Source organism: Nipponia nippon, unplaced genomic scaffold (assembly GCF_047370975.1).
Source record: "Nipponia nippon isolate SJK-2023a ecotype South Korea unplaced genomic scaffold, ASM4737097v1 scaffold_5, whole genome shotgun sequence".
Classification (NCBI taxonomy): domain Eukaryota; kingdom Metazoa; phylum Chordata; class Aves; order Pelecaniformes; family Threskiornithidae; genus Nipponia; species Nipponia nippon.
Window position 1 is genome coordinate 32,745,263 of NW_028262369.1, and position 27,356 is coordinate 32,772,618.

General features: G+C 45.0%; 1 protein-coding gene across 12 annotated transcripts in view; it reads right to left on the reverse strand.

Moving 5' to 3' along the window:
• The window catches only part of PTPRF (protein tyrosine phosphatase receptor type F), a 396,065-nt gene that overhangs the window by 95,142 nt on the left and 273,567 nt on the right, over positions 1-27,356 (reverse strand). For 7 of the 12 annotated variants that reach the window (XM_087731164.1, XM_087731163.1, XM_087731161.1 and 4 more), the window contains exon 6: positions 14,533-14,721. In XM_087731164.1, coding sequence (XP_087587290.1) covers positions 14,533-14,721 — 189 coding nt within the window. Of the gene's footprint in view, positions 1-6,953; positions 6,972-14,532; positions 14,722-27,356 lie in introns of all 12 variants that reach the window. The other 5 variants (XM_087731153.1, XM_087731160.1, XM_087731155.1 and 2 more) reach the window with 1 other exon arrangement.

Consider the following 27,356-nt stretch of genomic DNA (forward strand, 5'->3'; position numbering starts at 1 on the left):
AGCAGCGTGACAGGCAGTGGAGCAGGAGGAAGCTTCCCAGCATTGACAAGACACAGAGAATCAGAGAATCTAGAAATGGAAAAGATCTATTAGGTTAGCTTGTGCATCCCTGGGGGCCAGGGCAGGATTGCTCCCTGTTGTAAATGTACTTGTGTTCTGTCCAATCCCATTTTGAATGTGCCAAGTGATAGGTCTTTCACCACTTCCTCAAGGAATTGATGCCACAGCCCAGTTATGCACTCTGTCAGTAAGATTTCCCTGGAACTCACCATATATTATCCCCTTCTTAATTTCTGCTCATTACTCTGTGGGCACACATGTGCTGCAGAGTTCATTCTGAGTGCTTGCATCAGGTTTGGCTGGGAAAAGCTGTTTGCTGCAAAACATACCCAAACTTAAAAAAAAAAAACCAACAAAATAAAACAAGAGTGGATGTCATCACCCTGAGGAAGAGCCTATCTCCTATTTAGCCTGTAGCCCTCCTCAGCTGGCTGGGCTGAAAGCAGAGCCAGCTTGAGGTGACAGGCAGTGGTGTCTGCCTAGAAAAAAGTAAGATCCCCAGATAATTCTGCCATGAACACATACCTTTTTATATGCCCCTTTTAGCCATTTAATACATATCACTGGTATTTATACCCTTTATACTTGTGATCACCATGCCTCTTAAATGTCGGTTAGTCGAACTATTTTTTATCTCTAGGGACCTCAACATCAGTGCTAGAGCGAGAAGAGGAAAAGGTAAGAGGATGAAGAAAATGAAGGCAGAGGGGAGTTTCAGATTACGTGCTATTACTGCCTGTCAGTTCTGCAGCCAGCATGGACCAATTTCCAGAATCATACTATAAACATGTAACATGTCAGCAACTGCCTACAAACTGCCCAGGGATACTGGGCAAGGGATTCTGGTTTTGTCTGGGTTGTCACGACTATTCAAACTGTGGCATGTCAGGAGCAAGTGAGAACCCAGAAAGCAGAAGGAAGTTAATGTAAGCCTCTCAACTGAACGAGAAAGAAATCAGTTACTGCAATAAATCATCATTAGACAAACATACAGATCCTGCAGTACAGCTGACAGCTAGCAGAAAGTAGAAGGATCATGGTAAGCTGATGGCAGTCAGCAGAACTACAGGGGTTTTCTCGAAGGATGACCTACAACTATGTGATGGACACAGGGAAGTGTAGGGTATCTCAGGGTACAGAGATTTATGAACAAAGTTAAGAAGCTCAGATATTGCTGGGATCAGAAAGCTGGAGACATAAATGCACCTGAGGCTTGGGAAAAACTCCCTAAGTGTAAAATGCTTCAGGTCCTAGTTCAGTCATCCCAGGGAAAGGCAACAGCTTCATCTCTTGGAGGGTTCAAGTCTAGGCTGGACAGAACACAAGGAGCTACAGGAAAGGAAGAACTGAGTCCTGAGCACCTCCTTTCCCTGAAGTTCATGGAAGCCGCATCCAAAGACCCTCAAAAGCGCAGTGCATTCTTTGCTTTGACAAGTGCAAAGGACCCGATTTCTATTCCTAGCCCTGTCAACATCTCATTTTATAATCTTCTATGCCTCTGCAAACCAGGGCTAGGAGGCTGATTTACTTTTATTCATTACTTTGGGATTTATGTTGCGCAAGTTGCTGAGTAAGGTCTTGTTCACCCAGGACGTTAACTGCAGACTTCTCACAGGGACTCCTCCAGTGCCAGGTGCCTTGTTCTTCTTTGCATGGCTGAAGCCTGATGTGCAATCAGATAGCACAGCTTCAGTGGCTGCATGAGGACCATCTACCATCAGGACGTGCATATGTGTACAGAGAGGAGCAGTGAACAGCTTGTTTGGGAGCTCGTGGGGCTCTGCTGTGGTACGTGCGCATCAGAGCGAAACCTCTCCCTGCTGAGCACCACTCGACCTCTGCTGCCTCCTAAGCACCCTGAACCACAGCAAGGCTCCAGCAGAAGAGGGGCAGCCATTCCTCACCATGCTGCTATGTCATGTCAATCTCGCTTGCGGCTCAGATCTGTTCCCGATAACACATCTCAGCTTATCAGAGAGCTGACAGCTCCTGAGAAAAACCCCTGGCTGCTCTCCAGTGCCAGGGAGAATGGTGACAAGGCAGAGAGCTTTCTGGGGCTGAGGGCAGGAGATGTCCCTGCTGACTGACAAGCACCCCTTATATGTTCTTTACTCTGTGCTGGTATCTCCTTGCCAGTCCCTTCCCTCCTCTCCTAGCTTTTTCTTCTGCTCTTTAAACAGACAGCAGCCCCGTTAGCAGCTCTCCGAGATACTTATCTATTCAAATATACTTGTGCTCAGGCAGAATCATTAGTTGCAGTGACAGTGGTTAAAAGAAGCATTTAAAAAGTGCACTGCACAGAGGATGGGGAAGGCAGATCCTGATAAGGGCCGCTTCTTGGCAGCACTGGGTACTGTTGTGTCACTCTAGGTGACAAACCAAATGTAAAAAAATCTGAGTTACCATACAAATTGATCTCTCTGAAATCCTGCTCCGTAGCTCATCGCATGCTTGTGCTCCCTTCTGCCAGACAGCACCGCACGGAGCTACACACAGCAGCTCTTGGGGCGGCACTCTTCCGTATGTATTCAGGTCGGAGATCCATCCCCAGCAGCGGGAGCGTCTCCATTGCTCTAGCAGAGCATTCATATCCTCAGCCCCCCCGGCTCAGAGGTGGGGACTGACCTTTTGCCCTGGTTATAAAATTAGACATGGAATGAAATGCTCCCGTAAGTACCCAGAAGTCAGGGGAACCAGGCTGCAGTCACAGCTCTCATGTAAGGAAAGGATTTGCCACGCTGATGTTAATGAACCCAGCTACCTGACCAGGGCCCTTCTTCTCAGGGAACAGGCAAATTTTGCCCACCCTGCACACCAGAGCTACCCCAAACACCTCCCTTCTCTTTCCCCCTGCCTCCCACCAGCTTCCTCCACAGAAACACCGCCTGACTTTTCCTGAACCAGTATTCTTAGTCACCCCTTCAGCCAGTGCTCAGGGGCGGGTCCCAATCCCCCTTCTGCTAAAAAGGAGCTGTGGAGTAGGGCCAGTGGCAAGCCCAGACCAAAGAAGGACCCGTAAGTGTGAATATGGTGGAGAATGAGACACTGTGAAGCCCTGACAATGAGGGGGTTGGAGTTTGACACCCTGGCTGCTGCCCAAGATAACCAACACTTGCCGTGGGAGCTGTGAAAAAATGAAAGACACCAAAAGCACTCAAGAGTCACTAATAATGAAAATAAGCATTTCCCATCCTCACTATTTTTTGTAATTTATAACAGCAGCACCTCCCAGCTGTTACAGAGGATTGCACCTAGCCTTCAGCAGCCGTCAGCACTGCCAATTATGCAAAACAAGATAACTACAAATATATTTTCATTGTTAGCGTTCATTATGGACATTATGCCTGAGAGGCCGGTGATTGGCATGCAAGGGGCCTGTTCTGGATAGCAGCGCTGCTGAGAAATCACTCTCCTGTGCACCACAGGCAGCTGCTGATAGCACCTGACCGCTGCCACCGAGCCGAACTTGGGCAGAGAGGGAGGAGAGGAGACCCAACGTGCTCGGCAGCACGAGGTCTCCTCTTAAGACAGTGGAGTTTCAGGATGCTCTGATCTCTCACCAGCAGGTACAGGAAATCTCAGGGGACTCTGCGTCAGAAGCAAAACTACAGCACTGTCAAATGCACAGTAACGCCTCTGTGTGCTTCTAAAGGGACATGAGTCAATCTGAATCCCGACAGTAAGAAACATGGCATTACAAGCATTTCCAGGCACTACCCCACCCAACCTTCCCCTGACACTGTCTGCTCTTGCAAGCGTATCTTCTCATTTTAAAATTGTTTTCATTTTGCTTTTTTTTTGCAACTGAAAAAGCTCAAGAAACAGAAAAAAATTCCTATCATATACAAAGTGCAATCAAATGTACAAACACATGCTCAAAAAGAGACAGCAAAATTCTTTTAGCTTCCTCTAATCTCTTTGGATAGTTTTACGCTCCAGCTCGCAGGATAGCGTCGAAATACTGGAGCTATATTTAAACCAGTTCGCTCGGGACTGGAAAAGGTTTAGATGCAGCTATACAGAAGTCGGTGTGGGTGTTTACCTGGCTTCTCAGAGAGACAGCTTCTGACACCCAAGTGAGCTGATCTAAAGTTAATTCAGACAGACCTCTGCTACGCTGACGTCTGCAGGGAAGAAATACTCTTATGTATAGGAACCTCAGATATTTCCTGTGGTGACAAAAAAGTAACAAATAAATCTGACTGGAGAGGGAAAATGCCTGAGATGATGATATTTTTTTACCTCCTCATGTGCATCCGATCTAATGCCTGTTCAGTCCAGCACCCACCAGAAACACAACAGTGCCCTGCTCTCTCTTATAGCCTGTGGCAGGAAAGCGCAGCCAGGTTTCACATAGGTTGAGCGAGTTCAATTCCAGAGAAATGCTGGAAATGAACACCTTATATTCTACTTGGAAAATAACAATGGGGCAGAATTTGCTTAAACATGGATTTGCTGATACTGTCTGTGGGTCACCTTAAGAAGATAGCTATTGCCTAATCTGATAGGCATCTGCCAGCCCCATGTCTTTCTGATGAACAAATAGGGATTTCAAGATTAAATTACTATCTGGGGCAGTCCCGGAGGGGTAAAGAGTGAAGCTACAAACTGAGATTCTGAATTATAGATGGGAGCTCCTCCCATTTCAGGGAAGCCAGAGATGTCTTGGACAGAAAGGACCAAAAATGTGGGGGTAAGGTCAAACGAGGAGTTTAGAGAGAAAAATCTCCTCCTGTTTGGAGGGGTGTGTGGTAGAATTTCTCAGGTCGTCCTCTGGCTAACCACACGCTGCTCCCTGCGAGTGGGTTCTCCGCTGCTGCAGCACAAAGGCCTTGGGTAATGCTAGAACCTCCCAAGTACTCCAGACACACAACTCCTAGCGACACAGTCACAGCAACAATTAAATAAACCCAAAACCTCCCCTTCCTCCCCCAAACATTATTACCAAAAGGGTTCGTTAAGAGTCATTAGTTCACCCTTCCTTTCAGACCAAATGAATGGATTCCGAAGCATCAAACTTACCTTAATGAGGAACAAGAGTGCAGCTGGGTATAGAACATGGCAGAACAGTCACTTCTAAATGGACACAACCTCACCATCATAAAAGCACTTTCATCTAATCTGTCGTTATCTTTAGAAATTCAATGACCTCCGTTTTAAATAAAAGGCATTAGGCTGACAGAAATCCTCTGGGAGAAGCCAGAGAGCAGCACGTGGCTTCTGTTTGCTCTCACAGAAATGTCATCTTTGACATTCAAACAGGACACATATATTTTAAATAATGTCAAGAACATTCTTAAAATACCTCATCAGGACTCAAACGGGGGTAGGAAGGGGGGGTGGGGGTGCGGGGAACTTATGTTTTATGAGATGGATGGTTCTTTTCACAGAGATGCGTTCGCTTCCCAAGCAGGATGTATGGAGCATCCACAGGGTTCTGGTGCTGAGTCACTAATGTCATCAGACAGGGCGGGTGCACAGCAAGCGCGCAAGGAGGCCCCGGGACGGCTGCGCGCTTGGCGTGCACGGCTGGGAGCTCAGAGCGCTTGGCTAGTTAGCATTCAAACTGTCATTTCATTTTAGGATTTGCAGTAGAAATAGGAGATGAAGCAATAGTTTAAGGAGCTTGTAACATCACAGCTGTCAATCTCTGGTGTTCCAAAGGGAGGAATGACAGATATATAAGCCCATTCATATCAAAATAAGGTTTGCAGTCTTTTTCCCTGACCCAGATTTGCTACAGAGGCAACTTAATGCAAATACGCATCAAACGGCAATTCACATTTACTCTAAAATCACTTAATGGGAGCTGAAAACATTAACCCCCAGCAACAGAACCAGTTCCAAAGAGTCAGATTATTAACTTCCACCAGTGGTTCAGGGAAAAGGGGGAGGAAAGGGGAGAAGGGGGAAAACTGAACGAATGAGGTCGTGTTGATTTGTAGGTGGTAGTCATTCTGTCGAGAAATCCAGAGGTCAGTCAACAGGGGTAACCAAAATCACAAGAGAATTCAGAAGGGCCTTAGCATGTAACACTGATTAACGCGCCAAAGTTAATCTAAAGGGACAGCTTTGAGCGTTTAGGCTAGAAAAGACAACACTCCAATTGGAAAGTCATTACTGGTGCATACAGGCTGTGAAAACCAGCCAGGGACTGCGCACACTGGGCTGTCAAAACAGGGGTGCGTTTAATTAATGAAGGCTAAAAGCAGCCAGATGTGCTTCTGATTCAGCTATTTAAAACAAATCTTCGTGCTGCAAAGCAACACCGGCATGTCCAGCTCAGAAAGGGGGGTCTGGGGCAGTGGTTCTCCACTCTGCCGCCACATTAGAGGGTTGGCACCCCTGGAAGGCAAACACGAGGAACGCAAACAAAGGTGCTCCTTATCCCAGAGCCAGAGTTGCTCAAACTTTCAAGAATTTATCTCCTTCTGATTAGAGTTTCATGCCCGTCAGCAGCAGCAGAAAAGAATTTAACTGTTCTCTTGTGAAAATGTTACCTCCTTACACTTACACCAAAGCAATCCATTTAAAACCCCCTAGACACAAAACCTGAGCGGCCACAACTACACGGGAAGTTCAGAGACTTGCAGGAGCTGCAGGAGACGTCAACCCTCCCGTGGCGGAGGCCAGGGACCATTTTCCAGTTTGCAAACTTTCCATTGAATAACCCCCTTTCAACAGTGCAAAATCGCAATGTATGAGTCTACAAGAAATCACGCTAAAAACCAACCAAAATAAACACACTAGTGGGAGAGTGCAGATGAGCAAGAGCGCTGGCAGAGTTAGGGCTGAGAGTAAAAGCTGGAGATGAGAAACACCGGAGGAGAAGGGACAAGGCAGACAGGAGATGGAGTGACGTGACAACTGGAGGCACATTTCAGCATTCTTACCTCTGATCGGTGTACCACCTGGTGAGGTAATTTGAATGCAAATAAGATTAGAGAGAAGCATTAGTACAAAGAGGAAAGGAAGAAAATTATAACTAAAAAGCAGAAAGTTTTTTTAAAGCTAGAATTTGTATTAGCGCGACAGGAATAAACAAAAAGAAACTGATGTGCAATAAAAGTCAGAGTGACACTCTCAGGAGGTTAGTAAAGCTCATCGCTTCCAGGAGTGCAGCATCCAGCCCTGCATCTTGCCATTAAAGTCAGCACCCTCATGAACGGGGGCCAAACTAAGCTGCCGAGGTGGCGTTGCTGGCTGGCCTCACCACTTGCATTCACCCACACCACTGTTCAAGCAGTTGAGATGGAGGACACGCTAGGAAGATGGTGCAGTGCCCCTTCATTCCTCATACAGAACAAGGAGGGGGTGTCCTGGGGGCTGTGTGACCGTGAGTGTGCTGGGCAGGAGGGGTGGAAAGCGCATGGTTGCGGGCACTAGGTGCAATTTTGCTTTGAGGTTAGAATGACCAGTGGGACAAAATCTGCTTGCTTAAAGAAATTAAACTACGGGGAGAGCGTAAGAAATCGGTTTTGAGCCATTCTCTGCATTCGCATAACCCTTGCATCAGGTTCCCTCCGGCAAAGGAACTGGTGTCATGCAGAATTAACTTTACATACAGAAATATTTCGAAACGAAGTAGTTTCTGGTAATGTAACAACGGCACGCTAGCCAGACCTCTGTCGTTCCTGCCTAATTTGGATGTTAGCTGGAGAAAGGAATCTCTACCCTCTTTATAAGGCACTGGAGATAATTTTACATGCTATAATGAAGAGTATCTTATAAGGAGGGCTTCTCTGGGAGTGAGGTTAAGTTATCCTGTTGCAACAATCTATAAAGGTTTGTTTTATGAGGTCAATGTGTCTAGCAAGTGGAGGATCCACTGGTCAGTGTCTTGAGTTCAGCATACAATCAATAACGAAGCATAATTGAAGGGCAGGTGCTCCAGCCGGGCAAATTGGCAGGGAACCCTTCTAATCCCCACTTTTGTCCCCTTGGTCTTATTTTGCACATATGAAGGCTGTTAGTATAAGGGAGAGATTCATGCAGATCGAATCTGTAGGCAGTTCATGGTATGTGTTGGTTTTATGCAGATTTGTAGGATCTGAATACCAAGCACTTACCAAAGAAAACTGAGGAGTTTAAACAGACAGAAAAACAGGGTTAAACAGGACACAGTGTGTCAAATCATGTTCAGTGTATTGATTAATAAATACCAGTATGCATACAAGAGTGTCGTGTATCTCAGATTTACAGCTCATTCCATTATCCACAACAATGATCACCCAATGGGAAAGAAAGACAGAAAAGAATTTCTGTAAATACAAAGAAGGCATATTTTAAGCATGTTTAACTTGCCTCTTAAAAAGTAATTATAATATTTATACTTATTCTTTTTCTTTCCTAACTACCTTTCCTTTAGGCAGAGTCCCTTCTCTAAGCAGGAGCAGCAATTCAAACTACTCATTTTAGCGTTTTCCTCTGCCAAGATGACATTACCCCATCTTAACTTTATGTCTGGTTATATTTTCTGACACTTTCTATCCACAGATGACTGAAGCATCAGGAAAGATCTTGCAGTGACTGAAGTTGTGGGTAATTTCTCTCTTGCAATAATAAATCTTCTGCTTATTTATCTATCTTAGTAACTACCGCTACCCTTGACAGAACAGTTATACCCAGAGATACTTGCATGAAATAGCACAGCCATGGAAAACAGGGTTATTTCTCTTTGCCTGTTTGGAAAGTTTGCCAAGCGATATTTTTGCTCTGTTTGGTCTAGGCCCACCCCACCCCCCCCCGCCCTGTCCCCTTCCACAATTCTCAGAGTTAAGAAAAGCATCACCACAGTGTGTCACTTCCCACGGGAACGGTGCAATGACTCTGAGCACAAGCCCAAGGGGCAGAAAACAGGACTTCCTTCTCTCTCATTTGGCTGAAATAAGGTTTGTTGTTCTGCCCTAGAACTGAAAAGATTTGCAGCAAATCTTTAAATCTACTCCCTGTAGAGGCTAAACACTTTCTCTAATACGCAATTGTCTACACAGAGCTCTAGGAGCAACTGCATACTTGAAGCAGATTCCCTAAACCGTAAGTGTGACCAGCTTATTTTTTTCTGCGTTAAATCCCCATCCTCCTGGCCTCCGAATGTAAGCCAACCCTTGTGGGAGCAGCACAAAGGCTTGCTGCATTTAGCACAGTGTTTGTTCTGGGTCTCTCTCACCTTTGCAAAGTTAAGACATTCACCCTTCACTCAGAGGACACCATTACAGAGAGGCACAAGGCTTTTCTGTTGGAGCCCAAATTTCCTCATCCAGAAGGAATAAAAGTTCCCATTCACCCTTCACATCATGCATCTCTGGCTGTTCACTTTTCAGGGTGTCCCTCAAAGGGACCAAATCACAGCACACAGGCCACAGAGTGCCAACATAAGAGAGCCCATCAAGTGATCGAGGTGTCATCCCTTGAATGGTTACTGAGGCCAACTTGTGCCCTGTGATCACCAGGCCACTTTATGCAAAGGACACCCCAAGATCAAACTTCAAACCCAATTCCTTGTGTTTGAAAGGTTTGAAACACTCATAAGGAAGGAGAGTTTATCTCCCCTTCATGATAACAGACACTGAATAACGCCCCGTACATTCACTTCAGTCAGGAATGAATGCTGACCTTGCCATCCTCTGTGTAATGGAAGTGCACAGCCAGGTGCCCAAAGCAAGGCAAAACATGGGATGATACACTGGAAAACCCCATGGGATTATTTGCATCAGTATTTCCCATTGTGAAGGAGAGGCTCTGTTGGAGAAGGGACTTCATTCTGCTCACACAAGCTCACCCCAGACTTGTCAACACACCACTTCCTTGTAGGAACCTAAACCACCAAAAAATCCAAAGTAACTCCAAAGTAACATCAAACAGAGAAACCAAGGCTCTTGCTGGCTGCAGCTGGGCACTAGGGCAGTGCAACACTGAATCCCAGAGAACTCCGGCAGTGCTTTCAGCTACTTCCTAACATATTTTTGGGGGAAACTATTTTCAGAAGTGAAAGTACTGCAGAAAAGACTGGCTATTTGCCACCAGTTGCAAGAGGGAGTCTGTGTGGATCCCATCACTGCTGTGTGTACCTCACACAAGACCCAGATGTGCAGTATAGGTTCTTCCAGGACATAAAACTTCAGCTGTCAACTGGCTGGCCACGATATTGCTTCAAGCCTCGTCCAGTCAGTCCCTTCTGAGAAAGCATCTTTGTGTGGGTTTCCCGATCCTTTTGGATAATACTCCCCAATCCCCATTCTTTCGGGCTGTCCTTACACACCTTGTCACAGGTCGATGCCCATCTGATGTCTGAAATCAAAGCTGTTTCTTGCCAGGAGCTGAATGTCTTCTGCTGGGTACTGGCTGCTGGCTATTAGCAGTGAAGCTGGATATGGCCGTCACTGCCATTTCACTGGGAAAGGTACCACCTCTTTTTGCAAGTTTGTCCTATGTATGTTGCAAACAAGTAGTGCGTCTACCTATAGGATCGAGACTAAAATTAAAATGCTTGCTGGTAACTCTGAGAGCATAAATGCAGCAAGATGATCTGGTGAGCCAGCTCCCACTGTTTCTTTGTTAGAGGAACCTACACTTTTCCAGAAAGTGACTGAAGTCATCTGCAGAGCTCTCTCTGATACTTTACTTGCAGTTAATTGCCTGAAAGCCACACTAGGGTCTAAGGCACGGTTCCATAACTCAGTTAATTGATGGTGATTAAAAGAGAAAGATACTTGTTGTAAGACCAAGTTCTTTACTAGGTGAAAGATGACAATGCTCCCTGAATTTCTGGAGTTTCCTTACATGGCAAAGATATCTGTATGTTAACATTCAGAACAGTTATTTATTCTAATTTGACATTTTGTTCATAAGTTTTCTGAAGAGCAAGGTGGAAGAGCAATTCTTCAACTATGAAACTCACTGGAAGCATTCAAAAGCTTTGAGAGTATGAATACCATCAGAGTTGCTTTGAAGTCTTCAGGAGCTTGTGATCCAAGAATCTTTACAGAACAACTGTGAAGCATCAGTACAATCTGATCTATATTGAGAGAGTTTCTGCCACATCATCAACTAATTTTAAAACATGGTTAGAGGTGTAGCACTGACCCTTGCTGCCAGAACTCATACATACATCACCTGCAATACTACAATGTCTGGACAGTTTTAAAATAAGTTCTGCCAAACAGGTTTTAAATAAGTTGGCATGCTGGGGAGGTTTCCCAGCCCAGAGCTGGCCTTAGATCCTGTGTCAATGACTGAGAGGCAATGACTGAAGTTACGCACCCTGGGGGAGAACAGGGAGTTGTCCTGAGTCACTGCATTTGCAGAAAAGCAGCCTCTCCACAAGAGGTGGGAAATATTAGCAAGATGAGCAAGGGAGAATTTTGCCACAACCAGCATGAGTCAGGGACCTTGCTTTTGCCTTGATCTGTGATAATGTGATGATGAAAACCTGTATTTATTTGTGTTCTCATCTCTAGAGCAATTAGCCCAACACATACTGGCAAAACTACCCAAGAGCTGGACTTCAAAAAGAATTAAGCATTACTCGGGAGGAAAGATCTATGTACTGGGGAGAAAGGGAAAAAAAGCCCTCTAAATGTAAAGAGTTACGCTAACTGTCAGAAGGTTTAATGAGAAGAATGCACATACACACACACAGATGTAATTAGTAAATGAGGGATGGTAGGATACAGGGCAGATTTATAAACTGTGTATTTGCTCCTGACAAAGACACCGGTCCTCTGGCGTCAAAAAAGCCTAAGATGACGGCTTGGTTGTCTTAAACCACAAGCTCTCTAGTACCTTGACAGAAGATTAACAGACCTCTAGAAACTGATGTTCAGAGCCCTCCTGGGCACATGATCTGACTGCATGCAAGTTCAAAGACCTGCCTGAAGCCCCCAGAGCACTGCCAGCCCATACAACCATGAGTGTCAGAAGAGAGCACCTTTCCCAAGCATGCTGCTTCTTTACCTCTAGCTATTTATTCCACACTAGGAGCCTGAAGAAATGAAATCATCCCTCACCCCCCCTCTCTAAGTCAGACTCCAAAGATGCTTTGACCTTTATGACCTATATTTAGTACATCTGAATAATAATATATTATGTACTTGTTGAAGGTCGGACACTCTATATATGCAATATTGGGCTCACACTGTGCTGTAGCTATTTTAACTATATTACATCTGTCTAGCTTTTATTGGGTTTTAATTAAATGAAATTAAATGAGCGTATATTTAGATTGAGATAGTATAAACTGACATTCATGCAGATATGCCAGGCTGGCTATAAGATATGATCTTAATGGAGCAGAGACTTTGCAAACTATTAAACTCTGCCATATAATGAGGTATCTATTTAAATACTCTTTTCTTTGAAAAACAACTCTGCCCCACTATGGTGTAGTGCTGGAGAGCTCAATTAGCACCTTGCAGAATGGATCAGAGACTGCCCAACCCATCAAATTGCTCACACAGGGTGACTGCAGTCAGGTAAGTAGGACTCAGGCACTTCAAAGCACAGGCCCTATGTTGTATCAACTACAAATACAGGAAAAAGCCACAAATGCAAGCAGGGGTTGAACCTCTTGCCCACAAGAAGTGCTAAACTTCTTGCTCTCCACTCATGCCAGGGTAGAGCAGAGCCTTGGTGAATCTTGGCATCATATCACCAGGTCCCTGAAAATAAAACTTCACTCATTTGGAAGTCTCTTGCATTGAACTGTGGAAACCTCCCTTACTACATTAGAAAGCTAATCAATTGCTTTCGCAAGTCTGAGGATGTGTGCTGCTCATTGATTTCGAATAGGTTCCCTTGACACCTCCCTTGGTAATTACTGTGTCTTCAGCAAGCAGCCAGCTCTAGAGTTTGAATCCCCCGTGAAATATTCAATTGAGATGTTGCTCAAGAAGTGCGAATAGGAAACAAAACTTGGACACAGTGACAGGGTTTACTAGTTTGTTTTTAAACTTTCTATCTCACTAAACTTGTGAAGCAGCTGGTAGAGAGGCAGCCAAGTGCCTGCGAAAAGGAGGCTGGAGAACGTACAGCAAGTGCATCAGGAGCTGCCTTGCTGCTCATTTATGGTAATTTCTGATGCTGATTTAGTCAGCTATGAAGTGAAACACATCCATGTGCACTTTCCTATTGCTGCTTCCTAAAGCTTCTCAGAATAATTAACAAGTGTGATATTTTCTTTCAGCACAAACAGATCAAGATTAAACCATGTTGTGGGGGAGATAAGCTAAAGGTCACTGGGAAATTTCATAAGCTATAAATGCATTAGTATAATTAGTGCTCACTGGTACATCAAGGTGAGATCAGGAGTGTCAGGCTGGGTTCTATTTTTGATGAGAGTTGATGTCTCATTACCCACTCCCCCAAGTACAAGCCTACTTCTTATCATCCAAGCATCATCAGATTTATGCAGAGGGCTCCTGCTATGGGGAAATGCGTCAAGACATTCACCTTGCCAGGAGGAAGATGGTGTTGCCCTGGCAGCAGCACTCATAACAAATGGCTTTTGAGTGCCCAGAGATACGTCGTGGCCAGGCAAGGCAGTCTGCCTCTTATTTAAGCATGAGATCTTTCTTGACCAAAGTTGTTCCAGCTCTGTTCCCTTCTGTGCTTCCTGTAGGGTACTGTGGGCTTTTTTTCCCCAGACTAAAGCTGCTGTGTAGTGCTGCTGTGCATTGTTAAATAGCCACTGCAATTCACGCTGGGGAGCTGCACTTCATCAGTGAATAAAGCAACGTTTTATTTTCTTTAATTCTCTAATGGGCCTTACAGTCCTGGGAGACCGAACAGAGCAGCAGAAAAACAAGAGTTGCTCGCTAAATTGAGTGCATTCTTAGCCACCCACAAGACCTAACTGTCTGTATTTCAAAAGCTAGTGTTTGGCTTATCAGACAAAAAAACAAAAAAAAAAGGTATATTTCAAAACTGTGTCCACCTTCCTTTGAAATCCACAGAATTGCTGCTTCTTGGATTTTTCTTTATTCTTGTGGTGTCACATAGCAAGAATGATAAAGATCTCAACAGAAAGCAGAATACTGTCTTGCAGAGCCTATGTAAGGAGTGAAGTAGTACATGACCGCTGATTGTAAAATCTCAACCAGGAATCTCATTGTCCTGATTTGCACTGTGCTCCTATTAAAAGTATCTGAGACCTGTTGAGTTGGTAGTGAAATGTCTGAGCCTACCAAGGACTTGGGGCAATGTCAAGACGGTCTACCGAAGAAGGAATCCAGGTGATGTTCCAAAAGGCATGTCCACTCTAATGTCTCCTTTTAACAAGCCACGATATCCTGCCAGAGAGGATCAGCTCCAAAAACTGTTTTTATATTGTAAAAGAAACAAGCTCAAATCAAATTGACATTTGGGTTTAGAATTGCATTTCAGCATTTCAGGGAAAATATAACAGCAGCAAGTAAAGAGAAAAGGGAGGAAGAGTGAGGAGGTGGGGAAGGCTTACTTGCTTTGCTACCTTACCCGAGCGGAGCTGCTTGATTCGCCCATTGCTAGTTGCAGTGTCGACAGGCAGGAAGTCCTTGAACCAGGAGATTTCAGGATCAGGGTTACCGCTGGCAGCACAGAGCATTGTGGCTGTGCGGGCCTTTTCCACCACCTTCAGCTGTGGGCCCATGTCAATGGTCGGGAAGCCAGCTGGGAGGTGGTCTTCTGCAAGAGAAAAAAACATGCAAGGTTAAAGAGAAATGTTCAGGCGTAGCGATGGGATACGGTTGTAGTGACAGCAGTGCCATGGTATGGCATCTGTGCCTCTGCTGGAAAACAGCAGCCTGACTTCCCTACTGAGAAGGTTTTCAAGCCCTTAAAGCACATTAGGCTCTATAATGAGCATTCATTACACCAATAGAAGCTTCCACTAAATTTAACTCCGTTTAAATCAATTGCCTTGGGAAACGTCCATAATTTTCATTGATACGTAAGCTCCATCTATTGTTGTTAATAATTCAGTAAATGCAGGTATTTGCCTTTTTGTGGGAGGACTAAGCTGAAGATAACACACAAACAGAAAGCCAAATAGTTTGAGGCATCTTGAAAAACAACAGCTAAACAATAAAACCCCTTAGAATGGTCCAGAGAGGCCCATTTTCTCTTTTTTGAGTAGGAACATTCTGTCACACTGGTAGGATAGACTGTAAATCTCTTTCTCGTGCCCCCAAATCTGATTCAGAAGGCTTTTAGAAACTAATGAATGTAAAGCTAATGAGCCACACTCTGCTCATGAACCGCCTTGCCAGACTGTGCGGTGGCAAGCTCCTGGTGCATTTTCTGGGCTGCAGAGAGCGACAGAGGTGTGTGAGAAATGGCCAGTGCACGCTCTGGCATGTCTTACTGAAATACTATAAAACAAAGCACGCCCATATCTGCTAAAACCATTCATACAGCAGGTACGAAAAGAGTTAATTGGGTTTGCTGCTGCAGAGCACGCTCAGGTAGGCTGGGTGGAATACATTAGGCAACCTTCACTGATAAGCCAAGGCATGCTCCAACATCGTCATTCAATAGCAGCTGCAGAACAGAGCTCATTTACTCATTCTGTGGCAAGATGTACTGTACTCTGCGAAGCCTGAACTGCAATCAAAAGGACATACTTTCGCAGAAAAAAAGAACTTGAAGAACATTAAGAAGCTTTTAAAGCACCAGAAACTCAATTATTTTCAGTATGTTTCTTTTTCCCCCTGTTTTAAGGGAACTTAAGCAAACCTTCTTCTTTGACAAATTCAATTCTGCAAGGCTCCCAGCTCACTGCAGTCTTTAAACAAACAAGACCTCAGCATCTTCCCATGTCCCAGAGGAGTCTGAACTTGCTGCAATCTGATTTTTCTGCTATCATCACACATCTGGAACCGTACCCCTCACTCCCCATAGGAAGGTACTAGCAATAGGCCACCTCAGGTGCTTCCTTCGACCTGTACTGCCACACCTGCAGCACAAACACGGCCTGTGTGGCTAATCTTACATATTCCTCCCTAAGATCTCAGGAGAATTCCCAAGACCCTTGACTTGTTTGCAAATCAAGATTCTATACCACAAGGCAACATCTGCTGTAAACAAAACAATGCCCTGGAATATTGTTTTTCTGTTTAGATGAGAATGGCTACGAAGTATCCAACGTTTTCTAAAGGAAAAAATGGTTCTTGATGCTTATTAAAAGCACAGACCATATTTTGTCTCCCAGACCAGCCTCCCTAGAAACCTCTCTCACCATAAGCAAACATAAATGGAATTTTTTTTTTTTAAATGAAAGATACCACAAAAACGAGTTCTTTTTTTAATTTGCTCTCCATTGATTTTCAAAGACAAAAGGTACATAGAGCTTAACTGGAATGACACCATAGCTAGCATTCAATAACAAGTAACAGAAGCACTCAATACTGAGCAACCACAATGCATACTCCTACATGGCTGACAAGAAACAAAAGAAGGGTACACACATAGGTACAGCACGGTATAGATTGAAAAGCAAAGGAAGATATATAGGAAAAGCAGTAAACAATGACATTCCCTTGGATTGAGGCCAAGTTTGCCTAAAGTGCATCACCTTGCTATTTATGATATTGAAAGCAGATGTTTACTCTGGGAAGGCTCAAACCCTGAAGTGATCTAATCTAATCACCATGATTACCATTGACAATCTTTTCTGGTTTGTTCAAGATTTTACAAAGAATGCACTGAGCTAAGTATCACCCAGTTAACTTCGTCCAAAGTCTATGTGGAGGCTTAGCACATAGCTAAAAGCAAATCTGAAACCAGCATTTGTGCAAGAAATCTCTTCCCATCTGCAATGTTCCTTTGCCCACAGAAACAAGAGAGATCAGAAAATCCTTCACCGTGTCTGATCCACAGGTACATGATCAGCCTGCTGCACTGGAGGTGACTGTTCAATCAAAATTAGCAATTTGTGATGAGCCACAGACCAGCAGAAATTATATGATCTAACCTTGACTTCACTGGTTACAACAGAGATACGCCGATTACAAAGACCCGGCAGCAAAGCTACCTCTGCCATAATACAATTCTTAGATGAAGCCTTTTCTGGACTCCAAAGAGATGTACAGCGCTGTTCCCATACCCTGCACCCCCTGCAAGCCCAAGCCATTATGGAGCCCGACGGGAATGCTGGGCACTCAACACCTGGACAGAGGGCACAGGTGACCACCATGTGATGACCCTCAGCCCCCAGACCCCGTGCTGAGCTGGACACAGACAGGCACGGGCAGGCGTGCAAGGCTCACGTGGTGCACAGTCTTCACCCTCTTAACTGCACACAAGCCCCCAAACTATAGCAGTAAATGACAGTAGTAGAGTAGTGGTTCATCCTGTGTAGTCTGAGCCACAGCAGGTTCCCTGGGCTAGCACTGGTACCAGTACAGCCCAGTTCCCATGCATGCCTGGAGATTGAAACCTGCCTATCTGCTATGGCCACACCACCACCAAAACTCAAGCAAGCGGCGCTGGCGTGCCGGCATCTACAAAAACGCATAGGCAGCAAGGATTTGTTTGATCCCTTGTCAATCAAACGTAGAGGCAACACTGATATTTAAGAGCAGTAGTCTGCTGTGATGAGATGCCAAGGGAAACCTGACAGCTGGTCTCTGATGGCACCTCAGACACAGGGAGGCTGGGGTTTACCTGCTCTTAGTTCTGGAGTAGCTCCAGAGGACCTGCACAGGGCCAAGGTCACAGTGTCCGGGGCTCAAGCTCAGGGGGAGGACGAGCACTTTCTCCAGAAGTGGTCCAAGGGCCTCAGGTGCCCATACCATCATGAAATGGGGGACCTCAACTACTGCAGGTCCTCCCCTGGTACTGTGTGGCTCTGGCAGCCCCCACCAAACCCTCCTGGAGAAGAGTGGCTGTGGAGAAAACCTGAGCTGGTCACACCACAGAGCACAGCCCAGCACAAGCCCACACCTGCCCTGTCAGCAATGCTCCTGTAGAGATAATGGGGCTTCGTTCCAGCCCGGCTTGGCATTGCTGACTTCCCTGGGACGGCGAGGGATGTCTCTGTGTTCAAACACTACAGGCGACGATAGGAGTTCAGAGCTGTTCTTGCCTTGCCTTCCCCTCCAGCAAAAGTCTAATCTAGGTCTAATTATGAGGCTCAGTCATGCCTCGGCTCCTTTCAGCCCTCACTAGCTGTACTAACTTGTCTGCACACGGAGCTTGTCAGTAATAGCTATCCTCCTATTCATGCCAATACGTGGATACCCTTATTCTAAAAATGAGTTTGTCAGCACTTGGTTTTATTCAAGGATAGCTAGTGTGCTTTTAATACACATTAAAACAGGCTATGAATCTGCTTTCAAGTGCAGACTATCTAAACCAGTTTTTCTTTCTGGGTTTCAGAAACTTTCAGAAGGGGTGTATCTCAGGTAGGCATTAGGTTAGAGCAAGCAAAATCTAAGCAGAAGCAGGAGTTTTTTTGGCATTGCAAGCTCTAATTCCCTCCATGGACTGCAGCAGCAGCAGGAGGAATGACAGGAGAGCAGGAAGCGAAGAGAGAAGCAGGAGGAAAGGAGAAGGAAACAATGAGAGAGAAAAAAAACGAGTGGGTTTTGCAATTACAAACTGAAACTTGGAAAATCCATGACCAGGCTGAGGTCTTGCTAGCAGCAGTCACCAAGGAGCCAGGAATGTCCCTCTGGCATCTAGCATGACAGCATGTGCAGAGGATATCTCATGCTCACTTGACAGCTCCCTTTGCTAATCTCCTTTCTGAGGTGACAGAAATCTAACCCCCCTTCTCTTACAGCTCTTTTGTGCCACACATTTCCCATCTTTAAGGGAAAAGCTAAGGTAAGAAACCTTTCCCACAGCCCCAAACCGGAGCTGAGACCTCCTTTAGAGCAGCTGCAATTACGTAGCAGTTGCAATTACGTAGCTCATTCACCAGCTCCCCAGAAAACTATCTTTCTTGAGGATGCTGCTGTGAGACACATACCCCTCGGGGCATCCTTATTTTCTCTATCACTCCAAATATCAAGTGACGATAAGGGACACGGAGGCAATTGCAATTTGTATCTTATGAGAAGCACGGATCAGCCCTAGCATGGAACAGTATGTGGATAACAGCTGCTTACAGAAAAGGCCTGCAGAGGAGTCTGTGGTGAGCACAGCTGTTGATGGCTGAATCCTGCAGGATTACCCCCAGGATTTTGCTCAAAACTTGTAATCTCTCACAGAACAGAAAAGTTGGAGGGGCTGGATATCGGGTTCCTACTAGCGCGATCCCCATACAGCACTCACTGCTCTTGCAGCCCTGCAACTGTGTTTTGGAGCTCATATCATGACTGGGCACCTGTAAAAATCTTTCCCCTACCACTGCGAACTTCCTTTGTATCAACGTAGGAAATGGTATTTTAGAAATGATAGTGCAAACTGTAAACATGTTTATGGGAGTTATTTGTCATATTCCTCTTCCTATAAAAGCCAGGCCTGTTTAGTATCATGAGCCCAATTGTTCAGACTGCTGAGGGAGAGAAAACAAATGATACCCAATATAATTTGGAAATAGCAAAAAGTAGCTTTTCTATACGTTACAGCTATAGCTGTAAGGTTAAACCTCCTACAGTCTATCAAAACCACTGCCCCATTGAAGGGGTGTTCTCAACTCATTTCAAGAGAGACATTGGGCTTTATCCCCACACAGAACTGGAAAGAGCTTATCTGGGCCACTGGCTCCTGCCAGCCTGAGTCAGCTGAGGAACTTCCAGCCCAAAATCAATTTTAGGGGCTCGGTAGGGATGATTAAAACACAAAGCTGCTTTGTTTTCAATTCTGCCAGCTATCTGAAGCCACCCAGGAGTGTGCAGTGCTACGGACAAGCCAGGAAACGGATTGAGGGCAGAGAGATCCCCCATATAAATGTGTTTGACTGTGGTCAGCGTTGCACAGGAGCAGGATACATGTATCAAAAGCTATTTCTCATGCTCCTTACCCATTCAGTGAGGCAGGCTGGGATCTCCCCCAGTTCAGGTCACCAGGGCTGAACCGATCCTGGCAAGAGGTAGCGGTTTGACGCAATATAACATAGGGTGTTGCAGGGGTAACCCTTGTCTACTGACGGAGTCGTATTTGATGGATTAATGGAATTACAAATTTTACAAGCTTCCAAATCTCCCTCTGAGACACTGAAACGCATTAGCAAATGCAAAATTATCAGTGCAAGGAAGATAGCCTGGGTAGTCGGCAATATTAACTAATGAAAGATGTGAGCCAGTAAGATTGTAAGCACACCACAATTCAGGACATCTGTTTGCTGAATAAACAGTCCTAATTCCTTCAGCACAGGTTACACAGCGCGGCTATTCAATTACCGCAAGACAATCAAAAGCAGTCGAGCAATCCAGCGGCCCAGAAGAGCGGCATCATTTTACATGATAAGAAAACCCTGACACTGCTCTGTTCAGGTTCAACTGAAGCTGCACAAAGAGCATTTTATCAGCCATTTTGAGGCGACACTCTCTTCCTGCATCCTCCTTCTTACAAAAGCCTCCTAAGAAGCTCATCAAAAATATTATCCAAATTCGTGGTCTCCAGAGGCTGCCCGGCATCGGGCTACCGCTTGTGCGGGGAGCGGTGGGAGAAGGAGTGCGTTTGTGCGTGCTCACTGCTGGAGCCAAGTCTTATGCAGGCTAATGAATGCCCTGTCGACATTGGCACCGCCTTTTGTAATTGCCTAAGGAAAAGGTGGGGCAGTGAAACCAACCTGTTTCAAAGGCAGCAAAGTCTTAATTATTGGGTTAGCAAGTATAAAACAGTTTCAGGCAGGCAGAAAATACAAACAGTCATCTATTGATGACAAGGCTTTTAATGACAAATCTGCCCGTTTCGTATGACATCACACCAACGTGACACGCTGAAGCTGCCTGCCGAAAATTGGGAGGAGGGCGCAGATGAATGGGTGGGTGTGGAAACGAGCTCCAGAAGGACTTCTCTGTGTCATGGTGTAACCACATGAATTACTGCACAAGAGCTTACAGTAAACAAAGTATTTGCTATCTCTTAGAAAGATCATAGCGGCAGCAGCAGCAAAACAGTTCACAAAAGAAAGAATCTGAGTCAGTCCAAAACAAAGAAAGTACTGTAAGGAAAATGCAAGAAAATACGAGACTAGACACGGCAGGAGAGGATAAACTGTCAGGCAGATTCCCACCCCGGGGGCTCGCGGCGTGGGAGCTCACAGGACCTGCTCATGCTAGAGGTTACGAGTCCATAAAACACCCGATGGAGACAGCGCTACCCTTCAAGTGCCAGATGGGTGCTGCTGACATTGTCCTTTCATGGCTGGACAGCAATTATCTCCATTTACAAGCCACTGATACCTTCTCAGTAGCACAGTTGGCCATTCCCAAGCACTTGTTTATCTCAGAGGGGAGCAGGATGGCTTTGCAGAGAGGCAGGTGCTCCCAAGAGCAAGACACGGCAATGCCTCCCAACCGGCTCTGACACGGATTCAGTCTGTGCTCCTGCCAAGTCCCAGCGCTGCTTCTCACTGTGCTCCCACGTGTGTGGTGGTAAGATAACAGACGGTCACTGTAGCAAAATGTCACCTCCCCAGGGCTGAGCACCCTGCATTCGCCGTGCTCCCAGTGCTCCCTCCCACCCAGGGCACAACCTTGGCTCTCCAGGCCTGAGGGGGCAATTGCATCCTAATGGGATGAAACCAATTGTTTCTCCCAGCCCTTAGAGATGCTGTTATCATCCGAACAACCTTCCTTCGGGCCTCATGATGCCTCTTGACCTGCCCAGGACAAAAGGTGGTGCCACAGATGGCAGGGCCAGCCCTCCATTAGGAAATATGTCCTCCTTCCCTTTGAGAAGCACTGCAGTATGCCACTGCCAATGCCCTCCAGGACACACCAGACATAGCCACACATGAGCCATAGATACCTCTAAGCTTCTCACGGCGTAGCTAATCCTGTCTAGATTCAGGCTGGCACACAGAAAAGAGCCACAGCTCTAGAGGCACTGATGGAGGCAAGAGCTGTCACTGTCCAGCATGGCTGTCCCCTAAGCACAGCCCAAGGGAAGGCGTGAGAAAGGTCCCTCTGGGGAGGAAGTGCACTTCCACTACCATGGCCTTGCACTCCTCTGATCCAGGGTCTTCATAACCACTGCAAGATCTGCTGAGCTGACTGAGTCTAGCCACAGCTTCAGCAGTGAACAGGCAATTCCTCTCTCTCCTTCACAGATAACAGATTGTGACCTGTGCTTGATGGAAGGCAGCACAAAGATGATTAACAGGTGCCGAAGCTGACTCAGAGCAGACCAGAAGTAAGTATTCAGTCACAAACTTGGGCAAATTAAAGGTTTGCACCTACAACCCACTGTTTCAGTTCTTAGTTTAGGGGTCTTTGTAAGTAATAACAACTTCTGCTCAGTATGTGTTAGCTGTGGAGTCTGCTGTCAGCTAGGAGACCTCAACCCATCCTGGAAGAAAACAATTATTTACACTCTTATCAGGTTAGATTGCAACAGTCTGAGATGACATTTACAAAATCCCTACTACCACATCATCCTTCAGTCACCCTGGCTACCTCTTCTTGCTTTCCATTCTGGCTTCTTCGCAATGACAGTCACATTTGCAGTCTTGGTCCTAAACTCAAAGTTTTTCCAAGACTTAGGCCCAATATATCTAAAAGAGCTAAAAAACTTGAGAAGGAAGATTATAGCAGCAGCTTATCTACTCAGGCTGAACAAGCTCTGTGCCGTAGGGCACAGCCTCTCCAAGCTGATGACACAGCCTCGTAGAGTGGTGGGAAGTGTGACACAAAGCCCCTTAAGAGGTGAGGACCACCCTAGTCCTCCTGCTCCAAATCCAAGCCCACTATTCTGCCATGAATGCGGAGCAATGTCCACAGACAACTCAAAGCCAAAGACACATCAAAACAAGCATTTTCCTGAGAGACCGGAGAAGCTAGTCACTCATGTTAATGAAGCACTAAAAAGGGCTTAGATTGTATGGCACTGAAAGTCATTTAAGGGTTCAGAGTATAGCACAGCAGAAACTATAGCAAGAAATGTCAAGAATGTGGGTGAGGAAGAGCTTACACACAAGTAAAACAGATCATATCTGCAACATTCCCTGCCTGAGCAGGCGTCCCTTTTTTAACCCTTTTTATTTCCTCCCCAAAAATTACAGCATAATTTCAAGTAGGTAAAAATAGAGTTTTGTGGGTCATATCCAACAGCTGATAAATAAGCCTAGACTCTTTCAACAACTATTATTCACAAAAAACCTCATCAGCTGGAAGTATGCATTGAAAAAACTCACAAAAGTTCTTTAAACACAATGAATTCAGAAAGGTTTTGCAGCCAGCTATTAAGACTCCATAGTAAAGGAACAGTAAAAGAAGACCATGCTGTGCTTTCAGGCAGGACTGTGCCATTTGTTGGTACCAACTGTTGAATAGAACTGCCTGTAGAACTGTTTTCAAACCATTGTTTCTTTTTAATATTTTATACTGAGAAATACAACATAACTATTGCCACTGCACGTTTCCTTGTGACAGAATATATAAACACACTCCCACTAAAACATACCCCAAACTTCAATCTTTTCAAAGAAAAGCACGGAAATAGCTCTTACTTGTATTCTAAGTCATTTATTAATCCCCTGCATTTTCCGTACTACTTCACCTGCACTGATATGCTATTAGCATAGAGATTTTCATTTTTAAGATGTGCAATCAATAATGCATTTCCATATGCCATTAAATACAACACGTGGTTAAATTAATGGAGCATTTAACTTTTGATCCATGTATGTTTGGTTGCAGTTCAGTGCAGGAAAAAATGCACGAGAACTGAGTTAATCTGACAGCAGAACTCTCCCACGCTTTCTAACGTCGAGTTTCAGATTAAAGTGAAGCATTCCTGCTGCCACTCAGCTGGAATACTAAATCTGTTCATTTCCACTTCACAGGCCAGAATGCAAGATTTTTGGTCACTTAAACTCCTACTGAAAGGGCTAGATCGTGCTAAAATCTGATTTCTATTTAGCTCCTGCAGCCTGTCTGCATCATTGTCAATCCAGTTGCTTCTCCTCCCGTGGGGGAACATCACTGCCTGTCAAAGCAACAGTGACCAGCAACTCTCAAGCAAAAATTTTAAGATTAGGGATGGGACCAAGTTGTATGTTTTGACAAAATACCCTGCTGAAAAAGTCTTCTTTTCTAGCAATTGTTCCAACATGGGAAAGAAAAAGCACTGCCTTTCCTTGCAACTAAGCTGCTGAAAAAGGAAGGTATTCCGAAAACATGGAACAGCAACGACTGTTGACCTTTTAAGGATAATCACCGTGATATTACTTGAGAGAGAAAAAGAAATCCCTCTTGTCTGTCTTTCACCTTCCCCAAAACCCCCAAACAGAAACTCTTGAGAACATTCTAAATATTCTGGAAATATTAGCTTGGAAATTGAAATTTAAGATTGTACTGGGGAGGAGCTAGAGAGTCATTAGAGAAAGTACAAATATGCTCCAGTTCTGGCGTTCACGAACTGCCAGCGCTTCAAAAGGAAACCAGAGAATCCTCCCCTGGAAGAACACCCTCCTGAAACACCTCTTTGCTCTCTGATCTCAAAGACTAAACTGAAACTTGAAGGCAATCTCCAAAATTGCCAAGCTATGGGATGGAGTGGCTCTGTGATGCCGTGAGAGTTTGAATCCCAAAGCCAGCAATCAAGGCGTGTGGGTGTGGGAAAGGAGGACAAAGACAATTCTTACAAAAACAAGGCTCCTCTGCAGCAAACAAGCTGAAAAGCACCAGCCCTGGTCCTCCAGCTCTTCTCTCCACGTCCCCGTATTGCCCCTTCCCTCACCCTGTGCCTTTTCTCCAGCACCATCCTTCCCTGCCACTCTCAATAAATTCTCAGGCATGTGGCTACATCTGCCATTTCCTTAATTGCAGTGACCTGTGTTCTGAGCAAATGCTCAGAAATTATATCAAAATATTTTTAATAAGTTAGCAAAACTAGTACATAGAACCAGTCCCAGTAAAGGCCAATATAGTAAACCACAAATTAAATTTAGAGTCCAAGGCATTATTTCTTTATAGTATTCAAAAAGAAAATAACCTTTAAGAAAATATTCACATATTGACATCAGGTGACTCTGTGAAAGTTTCTCACGTACCTTTTCTCACAGAAATTCTATTTTCAAATGAAACAATAAATGCGAAGTTTCAATGCACTTGTTCTACTGCAGCCAGCTCAGGCATAGAGGGTCTGCAGGCATGGAAATCACCTGAGAATTGTAAGAAGGGCTTTAATTTAATCTGAACTCCAGACAGATCAGTGATATGGCAAATCACTGCTTTCCATTCAGAAGTTTTAAAATACTCTATCACGGAAAACATCTTGCGATACTGGGTAACTAACTTTATTTACTTGGTGGGGAAGTGACTTTTTATAAAGTAGAAAAAACCAGCAAGACTTGACCAGAGTCAGGAACAGAAATATTCTCTTACTGTGAGTTTTATGTCTTATATTAAGCCATTGCTTTCTAGAGGACCCATTAATTGCACTGGCTCCAACATCAGTTTAGATGGAGACTCTGGTTACCTTAACAGTCTTTCAGAGACCATATGAAGTAGAAAGGCCCCCAGCGAAAGACCCATAGCAAGCCAAGGGCTGTATGTAAACACAAATAAGACATTGTTGCCAGACAAATGATGGTTTTTAATGCTGGGATGATGTAATTGATCAGAGTTTAACAGAGGACATACTCTTCTTTTTACAGATAGCAAGTGTTGCAGAGGCTCAATATCCTATTTACTGCTTTGCCACAACACCCATCTTTTCAGAAAGATGTGCAATGAAAGGAGTGGCTGACAATTTCAGCCAAGGCTTTAAACAAATCCCCAGTGCAGGCCCTCATGAATTAAAGAGCATGCAACAGATAAATGGAAAGCTGGCAGTGAAACCCTGTCAAGGCCAAGTGGATTAAAAAAATGGCACCTCTTGGCTCCTGTGGTACTCTTCTTAATATAAACCAAATGCAGGAGATCAGCTGAAATTCCTCTGCTGTTCAAGGAAAATGCATTCCCTAACATTAGACTTATTTGCTGTTAGTCAAAGGTTCATTTTATCCAATGACCACTACAGACATTGTGGGTTTCCCCACCCCTCTTCCCTGGCACGCGAGGAGGGCTGCAGAGCTTGGTGGCATGGGACGACTCCTTCCCAGATGGACGGTTGTGTTTTCATTAAATATGGTCCCTACCTTTTCCTCCAAAACATTACATCTACCAGATACAGACCAAGCAAGCTAAACAGACACCTGGATTTAGCAAGCTTCAGCTTCACTATGCTGGAAAATTAACTTAAGGAAACCTTTAAAAGGATTTTTCCCCTTTTGAAAATGGAGAATAGTTGGCCTTGAAGTCTTAAAGACAATCTGCTATTTTTCCACTGCGATGTAATTCCAGGTTTCTTTAGGAAGATCTCTGCGCTAGCTCCACACACTAGTGGTTGGGAGGAGCAGTCCCCACAGCAGCTGTTGAAGTTTCCTTATTTCTTTTTCTTTTTTAAATGGGAAATCACAGAAAAGGGGGAAAAAAGGTAGCCCCTGTGGACTTCCCAGGACCTTCTCATGCAATGAAGTCAAGGTTCAGGATAAACAGAATTGAGAACAGCTACGAGGGGACGTCACGCTCTTGCCCTGTACAAGTTTTGTTTCATTCCTGACCGACTGGCAGGCAGCATCAACAGACAGGGGCTAAAGCACCATGAGGTTGCAGGTCTCAGAAAACAATTAGAGGGGAATTGAGTGCATGGATTGGTTTGTCTTCCTTGCACTGAACCATCTTTCCTTCTGCCCCTCACATATACACATGGCTACACGTGTTCCTGCCGGCCCTGTTTTGGTGCTTTCAATGCAAAATACACACAGTCTGGCTTGCAAGAGGAGGTTGTTCCTGCAGGATTCTCAAAGCCCACCTTTCCCTAAAACCCTCAGATATTTACACTGAGAGCTTTACAACAAGGGTGATGTTACTGTGTCTTCCATTTCCCGGTGCGTATAAAGTAGCCAGCCCTGCCGTGGGACATGGCACCTTCACCCTGCTCCGTAGGTACGTGCAGGGGTGGCTGGCTGGTCATGGCCGAGCAGTCCCACATACTTTCCCACGTTGTCAGCACGGAGGTGTTGCATTTCGAGCCACGTGGTCGCAGTATGCTCTTTTGCTGCTGCTGCCAACTCAGGAAACCACTGCCGCCTCTTTCTTTAATCCAGCTCAGGTTAGACCAGATTTTCCAGTATAGATAACAATTGCACTATTTACATT